Source organism: Zosterops lateralis (genome assembly GCF_965231275.1).
Source record: "Zosterops lateralis genome assembly, chromosome: 13".
Taxonomy (NCBI): Eukaryota; Metazoa; Chordata; class Aves; order Passeriformes; family Zosteropidae; genus Zosterops; species Zosterops lateralis.
The window spans coordinates 18,922,661-18,937,223 of NC_139773.1; the positions used below are offsets into that span (position 1 = coordinate 18,922,661).

The window sequence follows — 14,563 nt, forward strand, 5'->3', positions numbered from 1 at the left end:
AAGATTTATATGTATTTAAATGTTGGTAATTGCACATTCGGGACGGATTGTAATTTGGGTGACAGCTTTGGAAAAAAGATGGTGTTTGTTGGGAAGAAAAGCATGGGGTGAGTTTGGGGAGGGGAATCCTGGGGTCAGGCAGGGCAGGGTGAGATGTGTGGGTTGGAAACAAGGGTTGGAACATCTCAGGATGGGCAGGGATCCTGCCAGGGCTGGAAATCCATCCCTAGAAGTGTCCAAGGTGAGGCTGGAGCTGGTTTGGAGCAACCTGGGATAGTGGAAGGTGTCCCTGCCCTTGGTAAAATGGGCTTTAAGGTCCTTTCCAACCCAAACCATCCCACGATTCCATGAGATCCCAGTTTCAACTTCCACGTTCGAAGCTGAATTTATTTTTTGTAGCCCTTTTTGTGCCTTTTCACCGTGACAAAAAGGCATTTATTTCCCTCCCAGAGTGGGGTGTTGGGTGACTTCAGTCCAACCCCTGGTGCAGGTGTGAAATGTGGCTGCTCTGCAGGTGCCTCAGAGCTGGGCACTGTCAGAGGCAGCAAGGCCCTCACAAGTTTTATATAATTTTTATATATATATATTTTTACCAGGCAAGGTGCACATTTCCTAAACCCCACCCCAAAATTGCAGGGGAAAAAGAGCTTTCCCCCTGGTCCTACAGGCCAGAAGGGGCAGAACTGACTCCAAAATCAAAATATTTTTTTACATTCTGTGTTTATATCAGTGCAAATGTTGGTAGCACACACCTATGGATTTTAAATGATGATTTTAATTTGATGTTACACTGATTAAATTTGCTGGGGAAAAAAAAAACCTGTAATCTTCATCCAGTAGATTTAAATTATGTTCCTGAGTGGATCAGGGCAGGTTTGGGGAAATGTGGACAGAAATATGGACAGAAGCCTTGAGGTATGGAAAAAGCCACCCTAAAGACTCCAAGAGAAAAAACTACCAACATTCAGGTTTGCCCAGGATCTGTTGGTAGAAATAATAAGTCCCTGGTCTTACAGGTCAGAAATGACCCCAAAATCAAAATATCTATTTACATTCTGTGTTTATATCAGTGCCAATGTTGGTGGCACACACCTATGGATTTTAAATGATTATTTTAATTTGATGTTAGACTGATTGAGTTTGCTGGGGGAAGAAAAATGGTAGTCTTCATCCAGTAGATTTAAATTATGTTTTTGGGTGGATCAGGGCAGGTTTGGGAAATGTGGACAGAAATTTGGACAGAAGCCTTGAGGGATGGAAAAAGCCACCCTAAAGACTCCAAAAGAAAAAACTACCAACATTCAGGTTTGCCCAGGATCTGTTGGTAGAAAAAAAATCATTGATTTGATTTTGGGTGTTTTTCCTTTAACTGCTCATCTGCTGGGGGATTAATTGCCCAGATTAATTTTTGCTCATTAGTCTTCAGGCTGACCCCAAACTTTTCCTCCAGCAGGTTCCCATTGACCCATCCCGGGGCTGGGGAAACTTCCCCTGGGGATGGAGAGATGGGCAAAGCCGTCCCCGGATTCCCCTCCCTCTCCGGGAGATGGGAACATCTATTTTATAGGAATTTATTTTTATCCTTGTAAGGTTTAAATATATGCAAAAAAATATATGCATTTAGTGTTACTAAATGCCATCTCATATATTTTAAAATACTACTTAAAATATATTCTAATATACTATATATGCCGTTTACTTTACTATAAAGAATCAGTAAAATTTCTCAAACCTATGCCTGACATTTATTTATTTATTCCATATTCGGGTTATTTGGGATGGGTCCCATGCAGGGGCGCCGCTCTCTATGGGCACTGGGGCCGCGTGGGGCGGGACTCGAGGCTGCCGTTCCCCCATTGCCGGTGGCCTGGGCCTGTCTCCATCCCCCCATTTCCCCCATTCCCCCTGTTTCCCCATTCCCCCATTCCCCATTCCCCGTTCCCGCGGTCTTGGGCCGTTCATTCACGGCCACGCCGCGGTGGGAGCGGGGCGGAGCCCGCGCCGCGCTCCAGCCAATGGGAAGCGGCGTCTCCTCGCGTCACGCCTTCACCAACCAATGACAGCGCGCCGGGCCTGAACTTTTGCCACGGCGGACAAGTTGATACATCGCGGGGGCGTGTCCGGCGCGCGGCCCGCGGGGGGGGGGGGCGCGTTAACCCTTACGCTGCCATGACCTACTTTCACAGCGCCCCGTTCTCCCACCCACCCCTCTCCCCATATCCCGCCGCGCCGCTCCCCCCATGGGGGCGATCCCGCCATCCGGCAGCGCGGGGCAGCGCGGGGAGCCGTGCGGGGAGCCGAGCGGGCGGCGGCGGGGTCGTCTTTAAGCGGTCGGAAGAAACCCGAGCCGGTGTTTGCGCAAGGGCCGGTGCCGCGCGGAGCCGCCGGAGTGTCTAGACTGGCACATGATGGGGCGGCAGCCAATGGCGGCGCCGCTCGCGAGGGGCCCCCGCGCGCGCGCCCCGGCCACACAAAAGGCGGCGAGGGGCGGGCGGGCGCGAGCGGGCGGCGGCGGCGGCCCCGGGAGCCGCGCACGGACCCGCCGGGCCGGGGCCGCGCCCTGCCACTGCCACCGCCACCGGCACTGCCATGCGGGCTGCGCTGACAGCCGCGCTGCGCTACGGGCTCTGCTGCTGCTGATTCTCCTTCTTCTTCTTCGCCGCCTTGCTGGTTTAAATTTTTTTTTCCGATTTTTTTTTTCCCCTTTTTCTTAATTTTTTTTAATTTTTTTTTAAAAAAATTTCCTTTTTTTTTTCCCTTTTTTTCCCCAATTTTTTCCCAATTTTTTCCCAATTTTTTTTTAATTTTTTAAAATTTTTAATTTTTTTTTATATTTTTTTTAAATTATTATTTTTTTTTAAAATACTATTTTTGGCCGAAGGGATCCCGACCGCCTTCCCAGCGCCGGGCGGCGCTTTCCTCTCCGCACCTTGTCCGGCGGAGCAGCGGCGGGGCTCATCCCGGGGCTCCGCGCGGCCCTGCCCGCGTTGGCAGCCCATGTAGGAGGGCACGGCGCGGCCCCCGCCGTGTTCGCACGGCGCCGTCTATGCCCGCCCTCCGCGGCGCGGCCCCGCCGCGGGCCCTCCGCCATCCGCTGGGCAGGGGCTGCCGCGCCGGGGCTGCCATGAGATAGAAACAGCGGCGGAGCGAGGAGAGAGAGCCCCGCGGAGGAGGAGGAGGGCGGGGGGCAGGGGGGGAGCGGCCGAGAGCGACGCGACCCCCCCCCCCGGCCGCCCTCGGGTCGTATGTTCAGGTCCAAACGCTCAGGGCTGGTGCGGCGACTTTGGAGGAGCCGCGTCATTCCGGACAGGGACGGCGGAGGAGGAGATGGGAGCGCCAGGAGCGGCGGCCACGACTCGGGAGCCTCGGGCGGCGGCAGGATCGCGGAGAAAAGCCCCTCGCTGGAGCTGCGGGCGGTAGCGCGGGGCCTGCGGCTGCGGGAGGCGGCGGGCGGGGACCCCGCGGCGATGGAGGAGCAGCGACAGCAGCAACAACAACAACAACAACAACAACAACAGCAGCAACAGCAGCGCGGGGCCCGGCTCCGAACCCCCCGAACCGCCGAGAGCGACGGGCGGACCGTGACCTGCTGCCTGTTCTCGGAGCGGGAGCCGGGCTGTCCCCAGCCTTCCCCGCATCCTCCTCCATCATCCCCCGCCGCCCCCGACGGTTCCCCCGACGGCGGCTCCCCGGAGCGGCGGGGCCGGGAGGCTCGGGCGCGGCTGCTGCTGCTGGAGCAGGAGCTCAAAGCCGTCACTTACTCGCTGCTGAAGCGGCTGAAGGAGCGCTCTCTGGACAGCCTGCTGGAGGCGGTGGAGTCCCGCGGGGGGATGCCCGGGGGCTGTGTGCTGGTGGCCCGCACCGAGCTGCGCCTGGGGGGGCTGGCGGCGCCCCCGCACCTCCTCCTGGGCAAACTGTTCCGCTGGCCCGACCTGCAGCATCCCGCCGAGCTGAAACCCCTGTGCCAGTGCCAGAGTTTCGGCGTGGCCGATGGACCCACGGTGTGCTGCAATCCCTACCACTTCAGCCGCCTCTGTGGGCCAGGTGAGAGCAGCGCCGAGTTTGTTCCCCCTCCCCACCCATCCATTTGGGGCTTTGGTGTTTCTCTGAGCTTCTTTTCTTGTGTTTATCCCACCCTGTGATGTTCCTGGTCCGGGCATCCCCCCCCCTCTGTTACAACCAGCGCTTCCAGTTGTGCGTAAAAAACACATTTTCTCTTTATTGTTAAGGTTTTGTTGATTTTTTTTTTTCCTCCCTTTCCCGCGGAGTTTCCGCGCTCCCCGGCAGGCGGAGGGGCGATAATCGGCGGCTCCATCCCCTGGCGCCAGCCTGGCTCGCTGCTATCGGGGCCGGGCCGCCTTAAAGCCACAGGCGCTCCCAGGGGGGGATGTCCCTGCCAGGGGATCCCCAGCCCTGCTCCTGCTTTTCTCACCTTTTCTCATTTTTTTTTACCCTATACATAGTCGTGTTTCCCATGCAGTTTTCAAGCCGTGGGTTTGGTCTTTTTTTTTAAAGTTTTTTTATTTTTTTTTTTTCAGCAATGGTCCATGTCAGTAGGGAGTAGTTAGATGTTGTTGGGGTCTGAGGTGCAGAAATCGAAATGATATTTATTGAATTGGTTGTAGAAAAGCTGTAATGGAACTGGACAGCTGGATTGCCACTGCCAGAAGGCAGGGATAAATGGGATTTTGGGCAGGAATTGTTCCCTGTGAGGGTGGGGAGGGCCTGGCACAGGGTGCCCAGAGAAGCTATGGCTGCTCCTGGATCACTGGAAGTGTCCAAGGCCAGGCTGGATGGGGCTTGGAGCAGCCTGGGATAGTGGAAGTTGTCCCTGCCCAAACAAGATGATTTTTAAGGTCCCTTCCAACCCAAACCATCCTATGATTCTATGCTGCCTGTCCCTTTTTTTTTTTTTTTTTTTTTTTTTTTTTTTTTTTTTTTGCAAGAACTTTGATTTTATTATTTCTTTTGCAATCTAGTCTCCTCCTGCCTCCCTTTGCATCACTTCTTTCAAAGAAACTTCTCTCCTGGGCGTGCTTCTCCTGAAGGTCGCTAGAGGCTGGAGGCAGCTTTTTTTTTTATTATTTATTCCAGTTGGAGCTGGGCTGAGCTTTCAGGAACAGGACATTTATTTTAGAAACAGGAGAAGTTTCTCAGTGTCTTTCCTGGTGCTTTTTCCCAGCGGTGAGAGGCTGCCAGCCCTGTCTGTGCTGGGAGTAGTAGAAAGCAGAGCTGTTATCAAGTGGCTCCTTATCACTTTGATAATGGGTGACTGTGGCAGGACCCCACCCGCGCCGGCTGGGCGCTGGGGACAGGAGCCAAGGGAAGGAAGGCCTTGATGCCCTTTTTTTTTTTGCACAAGTGGCTCCCTGCAGGGATCATCATCCTGTCTGTGTTTCCCACCCAGTTTGTTCTGGGGTGCTTTGAGCAAGTTCTGGTCTGGGATGGGACCAGCACAGCCAGGTCTGGCTGGTACATCCACATGGGGACATCACCACCTTTATTTATTATTATTATTATTATTATTATTATTATTATTATTGGATTTATAAGCAGCCTGTGAGAAGAGCACCCCTCTCCATTATAGGGGAAATAGAGAAGCTTTTCTAAGAAGCAATAGATGGCCCCAGAGCCATCACATGGAGGATGCTGATGTTCTTTTAATGATGAATTCAGCCAAGCTGAGCTGTAATTGCTGGCACAGAGGGTGTTTTCAGGTCCAGGGGGAAGTTGAGGAACACTCCCAGTGTTTTCCTACTCTGGGGTCAGTGTGGTGCCACTGTACAATTTCTCACTGAACTTGGTGCCTGCTCAGTGCTGATGTCTTGACACAGCCCACTGAAATTACAATTCAAGAAACATCCCTGTCATGTTATGGAAGGGAAAATAAACCCCTCTGATCAGGGCTGGAGTTGATAAAAGACCTTCTTTGCCCTTCCCCGTGGTCTTGACCCTTCCAAGGACAGCCAGAGCTGGTTCAATGACCTGATTCAGCAAAGCATCTCTGAGGACCACAGAGTGCTCAGTCCTGCTGCTCAGAGCTCAGGAGCTTTGTGGGGTGGATTCAGGCTGAGAGGGATCACAGTGGTCTCTGCTCCTGAGCTGCTGCTGTGCCCAGGCCTTTTGGGATTGGGATGGACCAGAGTCATTTGGATGTTTGGTGGCTGAGGCCAGCCTGGCTCCTGTGCCAGCCCTGTGTGCAAGAGGAGTCTTTCCATCACCCAATCCCTCTTTTCAGTACTTGTGTGTTGGAAGGTTGTCTCCCAACACAAATGATGGAAATGTGGCTCTTGGGGAGCAATTTGGTGTTTTGTGGCTGTCCAGGCACAGATATGGGGCTGCACAGAGGGGTGCAGCATTTTCAGTAGCAAAGCTCCCTTTGAAACTTCAAGGTGGAACTCCCATTCTTCAAAAATCAGGAAAAACCTTGGTCTCCACTTGCTTCCAAGTGTTTTGTTTCCCACTGGGTGTTTCTAACCCTGGAAGGGTTCCTACCCCAAAAGAGAAAGCAAGAGGGTTTTTTGCTAATCCCAACACAGCTCTAACCTGAAGTTTTGTTTTTTCCAGAATCTCCACCACCTCCCTACTCTCGGCTGTCTCCTAATGATGAGCAAAAGCCACTGGGTACGTGTTTTTTTGTCTCTTTTGATCTCTGGGGGAACTCTTTCATGGTGCAGCCCTGGTGCTGCTTGTGAGACAGCCCTGCCTGGCACAGTCAGGCAAAAACCAACAAGTCGGGGTTTTATGGCTGCTCATTATTTCTGAGCAAGCATCAGCTGATGGGGTTTTAAAGAAGTTAAATGGATGCCAGTTTATCCTACCAAATTACCGTGTAGACACATGCATATTTTCCAAAATAATATGAAGCTCTATTTTTAATGAAGGCGTAATGAAAGGTTTACCAGACGTCATGTTTTGTCTGTGTGTGTGTGTGTGTAATCTGAGGGAGTGGGAGCTCCTGGCTGTGCTGCTCCATGGAGGAACCAGCTATTTAACCTTCCTCTGCTCCTCACAAAGAGATGGAAAGCCTTTGACTGGGGTGTCGCTTTTTTTTTTTTTTTTTTTTTTTTTTTTTCCTGGGGAATTCTAAAAAAAAGGTTTTTCCAAATAAAGTTGGTGGAAGCAGCTTTTTGGGGGTGTGGAGTGCAGGGTGCAGGACTTGGATCCTGCTGCAGGTTGGCCTGGAGATGTTCTGAGCTGGCTTTGCTGCATCCTCACCCTCCTTTCTCAGCTTCTTGCTCAGTTAAATGAGAAGCAAAGACATGGGAGGGAAGGGAAGAATCCCACATCCCTCTTGGATTTCTTGCTGGGGTCAGTGAGTGCAGTTGGGAGATTTTTGCCTTTATCCCATGGTCAGTGATTTACTGGGGTTAATGACCATGGGGGGTAGGAGGGGACAGCAGTGCCTGTCCCTGCTCAGCCACAGGGCTGTGACCAGAGTGGCCTTCAAGGCCAAGTTGCCTGGTGGTGGCTCTTTTTTCTTTTTTGTATTTGCTAGGTGTGGAGGCAAAAAAAAAAAAAAAAAAAAAAAAAAAAAAAAAAAAAAAAAAAAAAAAAAAAAAAAAATTAGTTGTCCCTCCCTGTGTTCCCCCTTTCCGAGTTAATTCCCTTTAGAATCTGCTTGTGCTGCAGGGAGAGAGAGAGATGATAGTGACTTTATTAAAACAACAGCCAGGGGTTGAAATTTTGCTTCACTGGCTTGTTTGATTGGAAAAATAATGGTTAATCTGTGAGCAAACAGTTGAGCACTTAATTAGAGGGGTGTAAGCAAGGGAGAATAACAAAGACTCTTAACTTGTTAAAACAAAGTTTCCTTCGCTTCAGCAAAGAGGAAGGAAGGAAGCAAGAATAAACAGCTTCAAGAATTTTAATGGTGATAATTAAGTATAGTAACTCTGACTTGTTTAGAGGCTTAATGTAACTTTATCCAGTAAGCACCAAGTTCCTACTTGTTTGATCAACTTAACCGGAGTTATTTTTGTGGTCGAGGCAATTCAAACTTTGCATTTGCGTGGTGCAGCTACAAAGTTTAATCGCTGCTTTTCTGGCTCTGTGGTGGAGAGTTTTTCTCTTGGGGGGAGGTGCTGGGAAGCTGAACAGCCAGGAGTGCTCACATAGGAAAAGTGCTTTTATTTTTTCCTTTTTGTAAATTTTTTTGTATTTTTTTTAATTTTTTAAAAAATTTTTTTAAATTTTTTTTAATTTTTTTTAATTTTTTTAAATTTTTTTTAATTTTTTTAAAATTTTTTTAAATTTTTTTAAATTTTTTTAAATTTTTTTAAATTTTTTTTTTTTATTTTTTAAATTTTTTTTTTAATTTTTAAATTTTTTTTTATTTTTTTTCCCCTACAGATCTATCAGATTCCACGTTGTCTTACACTGAAACAGAGGCTACAAACTCTCCCAACGTGACGCCCGGAGATTTCTCAGGTTGGCAGCTCTTGGTGCCTTCCCACCCTTGGGGTCTGCATGGGGGTCTGGTGATGTGTGGGGTGGGATGGGATGGGATGGAGGGTCCTGGTGCTGCTCTTGGGTTTGTGTTCTGGCTGTGAAAAGAAAAACAATAAGAGCAGTTTTTTGAGATGGTTTTTCAGTGTTGTGACGAGATGCTGTTTGTGGGGTGAGCAGGGAGGTGACAACAGGACCACGTGTAAAGGGAAAGGGGATTTGGACCCATCCCAGGCTGTGGATCTCCCCATTTCCATGGCAGGGGCACTGAGGCTGTTCCTGTGCTGCTGCTGCTGCTGCTTTGTGCTGGTTCCTGCCGGGTCCGTCAGGCTGGTGTTACCTGCTGGGCCCCGGCCCCAGGGCTGCAATCGCTGCTTTCATGAGCCATTGAAGATCTCCGAACAAAGCTCGGCTTTAATTAGGTCCTGGTTTGTGCTCTACCCCACCCTGCAACCTTTCATTCACTTAATGGGGCTCTGCAAGGCCCTGGGGTGGTTTTTACCTGGCTGCAGGTAGGGTTGGGGCTTTCCCTGGCTGGGATGTGATCATTGCACATCTTTCTCCTTGCTGTCTCACCTTGGGCTTTTAGGGGCTGGTTGTGTGTGGGACAGGAGGGGTCTGGCTGTAGGACCAGGTTTCATTTCTTTGCCTGGTTCATGGTGTGAGAAATGGGATAAAGGCAGATAAAAGTGGATTTTGGTACCTCCTGCAGCAGCTGAGGTGGGGCTTGGACACCTCTGGGTTGCTGAGGACAGGGATGGGATCTGCTGCTCACTTGGGGGATGCTGTGAGTCAAGGGAGGTGGTGAAAGGGGACTTTGGGGGTACTGATCCCTTGGTTGTGGTGTTTCTCTTCGTTTTCTTTCCTTGCAAGAGTTCATGGTCAGTTTGGTGAGACTTGGGCATTCCTTGGGATGTTTGGGCTGATCCCAACCCCAAAGGGTGTTCAAACAGCACAGGGTTTGCATCATGGCACTGTGGCACATTTCCCTTTGGGGATTTTCCTTTCTCTTTGTGCTTTCAGGTGTCCCTGTGGTGGCCAGTGCCAGCCCAGGGGTTTTTGTTGTGTTGTTGTGCTCCAAATGTCCAGAGCAAGGGAAAAAATTGATAGCAGGACTGGGATCATTCAGCCTTGTGCTCTAATAAATATGTGTTTGCAATTCCTAACAAAAATTCCTAGGGCTGGATGCACATCCCCAAAGCTCCCCGTCCCCGTGGCTTTTGTTGTAACTTGATAATTGGCATTAATTACAGCAGAAAAAGTGGGGTTCCTGTGGATGTGATGATGGTTTAGCCTCTCTCATAGCTCAGTCTTTATGGGACATCTGGTGGGTTTGCTGGAAGAGAAGAGAGATTTTAACTTTTTCCTTGTACAATACCATGATAACATGCGAGTGAGATTGTGCTGAAACCGGATCCCTCCTCTCCCCACTCTGTGCTGTTTCCAATGGTGTAACTTTTAATAAGAGTCTGGGGCTGGGTGATTTATTTTTCCCCAGTGCTCAGGATTGCTGAAAGAGGATAAGAGCCCTGCTGAAGTTAACCCATACATGTCATCACAGGGGAAGTACAAGGGAAAAACCCACTTAGGCTCCAGCCTACCTGCCACATTTTCAGTTTGTTTATTCTCCATTTCAACTCATTTAATAGCTCTGCTGGAAAGTGTAGGACTGTGGGAGTGTTACACAAAGCACAGGGTCCTCACCAAGGGAGCTCAGTGTGCATTTAACTCATCTTCCAAAAATAAGTACATTTTGGGTCTAGCACCAAGCCACTGCTATTTATTGGTCCAGCTTTGATCATCAAAAAAAAAAGCTTTTCCTACTAAAACCACAAAATTCAATTTTTGTGTAACAAAGAGAACCATTCTTCTCCTGTTGCTCCTTTGCTTGATGAGCTTCTAAACAGGAGGTTTTAGCATGAAGGCAAAAGATGATCTCTGTCATATGTGTAAATTTAAAAAACAAAAACAAAAACTCTCTTTTTGAAGTAGAACCTTTCATGGCTATAATATTACCCTTAAAAAGAGAGAAAGTTTTCAGTGAAGTAGCAAGAGGAGCAGTCAGTGCTAACTGGAAGCACAAGTTGTGGGTGGTTGGGTGGACATGACCTGCATCCATGGATGACACCCCAGAGCCCTTTTCATTTTGCGCTCAGAGCATTTGTGTCTTGGAACAAAGCTGTTTATCTAAGGATCAGTGTCCAGCCACAGCTTTTCCCTTGGAATGGGGATGCTCCTGTTTTCCCAGCGAGGTGCAATGGCCTGGCAGGATCTGTGTTGGTGGGAGATGTCTGACCCCAAAATTTCCTCCTCCTGAGCTCAACCTGCGCCACATTCCGCCTTGTGAGAGCACCAAGAGCAGCTCCATCTTCTCCTCCTTAGATTCATTCCTGCCTGGGGAGCAGAGCTGAACAAAACCTTGAGGAGTTTTATTTTAAACCCAGGTGGTTCCCTGGCCTGGGCTGAGGCTGCTGTGTCCCCAGGGAGCCCAGCAGAGCCTTGGCCAGTCCCGGCGTCACCGCGGCTCCCGCCGGAGCCGGGGAAATACCAGGGAAAGGGCAAAATCCAGCAAGGCAGGAACAAAAGCTCAGCCTCGTGACTCATAATTGGTGGAACATTTGTAGTAATTTTTTTTTTTTTTTTCCCTTCCCCTCAGACTTGGCTGCTGCAGCACATGCCAAGAAGCTGCTGTACCCGTTAGACTTGCCAGGCGTGTGGAGGGCTGGAGCAGGAGCTGGGCTGGGCTGGGGTGCTGGGGACGTGCTGGAGCAGCTGCCGTGGGCTTTGGGATTGTCTCTGAACTCCACAGAGCTCTCCTCATCAGCCTTTTTCTTAAAACAGCCCCATTCTTGCTGAAAAAGTCCCACAATGAGTGCTGAGCAAAGTTCTTGTTAGTGGTGGTTTCAAATTCTGGAGGTGGGGACAGGTAGGAGAACAAAAGGTGGCTTTGCACCTGTAGGTCTCTGTGCTGACCTCACCATCCCCAGGGAAGATGCTGGTTTGTTTTTTCCCAAAAACAGATTCTTTTAAACTTTGAAATCACTTTCCCATGTGTTAAAACTCACCAAGAGTTTCGGCTCTGGTGAACTCTTGTGTGGCTGAAAATGTGCATCCTGAAGGAGAAATGTTGAATTGGTGGTTTGTTGGAGGAGGGATGGATTCCTGTCTGTGCTCCAAAGCAGCAGGAAGGTGTTGAAGGTGTTTTCCACCTGGAAGTGGGAGCACAGGGATGAATTTATTCCCTCCATGTGCAGAAAGTGTTGGGCTCCGTGTGGAGATGAGCTCTGATGATGGTGGAGGAAAGCTGGGAATTAACAGAGAAAAGAGACAAAAACTGAATGAGCTGGAGGTTATATGAATTATTTATGATTTTTTTTAATTTTTTTTTATTTTTAGTCTGAGAAGATGGGGAAATTTTTACAGGGCAGTGCTGGGGGCATCAGATTTGGGGAGCAGAGTCCCTGTGCCACCAAAGGAAGGAAAAAGAAGGCAGGAACATCCATGACTCAGCCCTGCTGAGGCAATGCCACAGCTCCAGGCGAGAGCCAGAGGGTTTTTTTTCTCCTTCCAGCAATATTTAGGATGAACTTAAGGAAGCAAAACCCACTGAATGGAGAAAGTGAACGTCTCCCTTCCTTTCTTCCCCCCCCAGAAATAACAGGCTGCAGGATTTATGCTAACAAGGAAATTTATGAAGATCCTGTGTGTGTGTTAGGAGTAGGAAAATTTAAAAAAAAAAAAAAAAAAAAGCCCATTAAATCTGTCAGGCGGATGTGTGTGGCAACTGGGCAAACATTGCCCTTTCCGGGCTGGGGGAGAGATTCTGGAATTACCTGTTCATAGAAAAAAAAAAAAAAAAAAAGGTATTTTTCTCATTAATAGGGCAGCAGTTTCTTCTGGGGGGAATTTTGGGTTTTGAGGATAAACTCTGGTTTTGCTGTGTGTCAGTGCCAGGGTCTGAGCCAGCACCATCTTTTCATCCCTTCTTCCCCTTCTCCTTTAAACAAATCCTTAAAAAAAAAAAAAAAGACACAACATATCTGTGCATCCAGTTTAATCACAGACAGATGTTTGTTTGGGCCAGTAATGGTTTTGGTTTTGGTTTTTTTTTTCATATTTAACTGTAGATTTACTGGCTTGTCTTCCTTCCCCCTGTGCAGTCTAGAACAATCAGGGTTTGGCTAAAACCTCTCTCCTGGTCTGAGGAACGAGCCCCATTGCCAAGAGCTACTTCTTTGATGCAAAAAAATACATCCTGGAGGTGCTTTGTCAGATGTTTTTATATTAAACAGTTTTCCTCCATAGTTTCAGTTTGCCAACGGGAAATAAAGTGCATCTATTTTCCAGTGTGCTGCAGAGAGGAATTCTGTGCTGGCTTTTCCCACATGGCTCTGGATGGCCATGGGTGTTGGAATCCTCATGGGAGAGTTTGAGAGCAACAGTCTCCCCTCCCTGGGGGTTTTGCAGCTCCTGGCCCTGCCTGGGGCTGACATCAAAGGCAGCTCCTCCATCTGCAGGGTGAATGAATCATGGATTAATCCCTGAAAGGGAAGGTGGGGAAGCTCTGGGAGCCCATCCCTGGGTTTTCAGTGCTGTCCCTTTCCCAGAGGTGCAGGTGTTCTCTTTTATTTTATATAAAAATGTCTGTCTGGAGTGGGGATAAACCCACTGGAGCCAGTGGATTTATGGAGGGCAGTGGGGTTTTTTTCCACATCCCATTTGTGCTTACACAAATTGATTCCTCATTGTGTCCAAACCCTGTTGATAGCAGTGCTTCATCCACGAGCACAGTGACCCAACAGAGAGTGTTTCCACCTGGGAAAATCATGGGCAGATGAAGAAGTTGTTCACAGCATTGAGCAAACAGCAATGTAAGAGAAAAAAAAATTAAAGTTTGACTTGCCAAAGGAAGAGAAGCACCTTAGATCAAGGCTGGAGGAAGATATTTCCTCCTCATGTTTTTGGTTTTTTTTGGTGGTTTTTTTTTCTTTTTTTTTTTTTTTTTTTTTTTTCCATTAAAACCCTGTGGGATAACTCCTATTGGGCCACCAAACCAAGAGCTGGACCTGAGCAGGCAGGAGCCCTGTCCAGTGTCTGTGGCTCCATCCCTGCAGGGCAGGGGGCTCTGGGAGGAGGATTCAGCTCTGCCAGGGGCTGTAGAGATGTTTCTAAAGCCAGAAACAGCTGTTGGTATAAAACACCCTTTATTTTAGGGGGTTATGGGCTGGTAGTGCAGGGCTTTTAGTGTTGGGATTAATGCAGAGCTCAGCCAGGACAGTGATGTGGAATTTAATTATGAATTAATTTAATGGAGGCTGAGGGACCACAGAGGAATGTGCTGAAGGTCTCCTGGGGAGGGACATGAAGGTTTTACATCCTGTGCAGGAAGGAGCAGCAACTCCAAAAAGAGTCTGACAGGAGGGCAGGTGTCTCCTGGACTGGGCAGTGGGGAATGTCCTTTTTCTGTTATAACCATCCAAGCCACACTTGAAAAATGAGGACAATCAGAGCTGTCCCTAAAAAAAAATCTGGGCAGTTGGAGTTGGCCTTTGTCCAGAAAAAATAAGGAAAAAATCCAAACTGGCTGCCAGAGCCTCAGGATCATCTCCCTGGGGTGGCACAGGCTGCACCAGGGCTGGGACAAGGTTGGTCTGACCAATATTGGGGTCTGTTCTTGATGTAGAGATTAAAAGTGCTTTGAGATGATGTCTCTGTATTTGTACAGCTCCCGAACTCCAAAGGGGAATTTTCCATGAGGGAGCCAGGCAGGATGATGCCCTGAAGTGAAAGTTCCACGAGCAGTATTTATATTATATATATATATATATAATATCCCCAGAACCTGGGGAGCAGGGTTCCCTTGGAGCCAGGACACTGAAGTTCTCAGTATATCCCAGCAGAAAAGAAGAAAATTGCTTTTTTTCCTCCCTCTGTTACCTGGAGCTGAGATGGATTTTCACAGCTAGCCTGGATGTTTTCAACCTAGAAGTTCTTGGAGAAAGTACAACACCCAGATAAAATATGTTTTTGTCTGTGGTTCATTGAGCAGTTATGATGTTTGGCCTTGAATCACAGAAGAATCACATCCCTCACTTCTCCAAGCACCTAGGCATCA

At 48.8% G+C, this 14,563-nt stretch overlaps 1 protein-coding gene across 1 annotated transcript in view; it reads left to right on the plus strand.

Annotated features, from left to right (window-relative positions):
* The first annotated feature begins 2,250 nt into the window (after window positions 1-2,250).
* SMAD6 (SMAD family member 6) overlaps window positions 2,251-14,563 on the plus strand; it is a 40,135-nt gene continuing 27,822 nt past the window's right edge. The window contains exons 1-3 of the mRNA XM_083871059.1: window positions 2,251-4,044; window positions 6,568-6,624; window positions 8,353-8,430. Coding sequence (XP_083727185.1) covers window positions 3,246-4,044; window positions 6,568-6,624; window positions 8,353-8,430 — 934 coding nt within the window. The 5' untranslated portion in view covers window positions 2,251-3,245. The remainder of the gene's footprint in view (window positions 4,045-6,567; window positions 6,625-8,352; window positions 8,431-14,563) is intronic.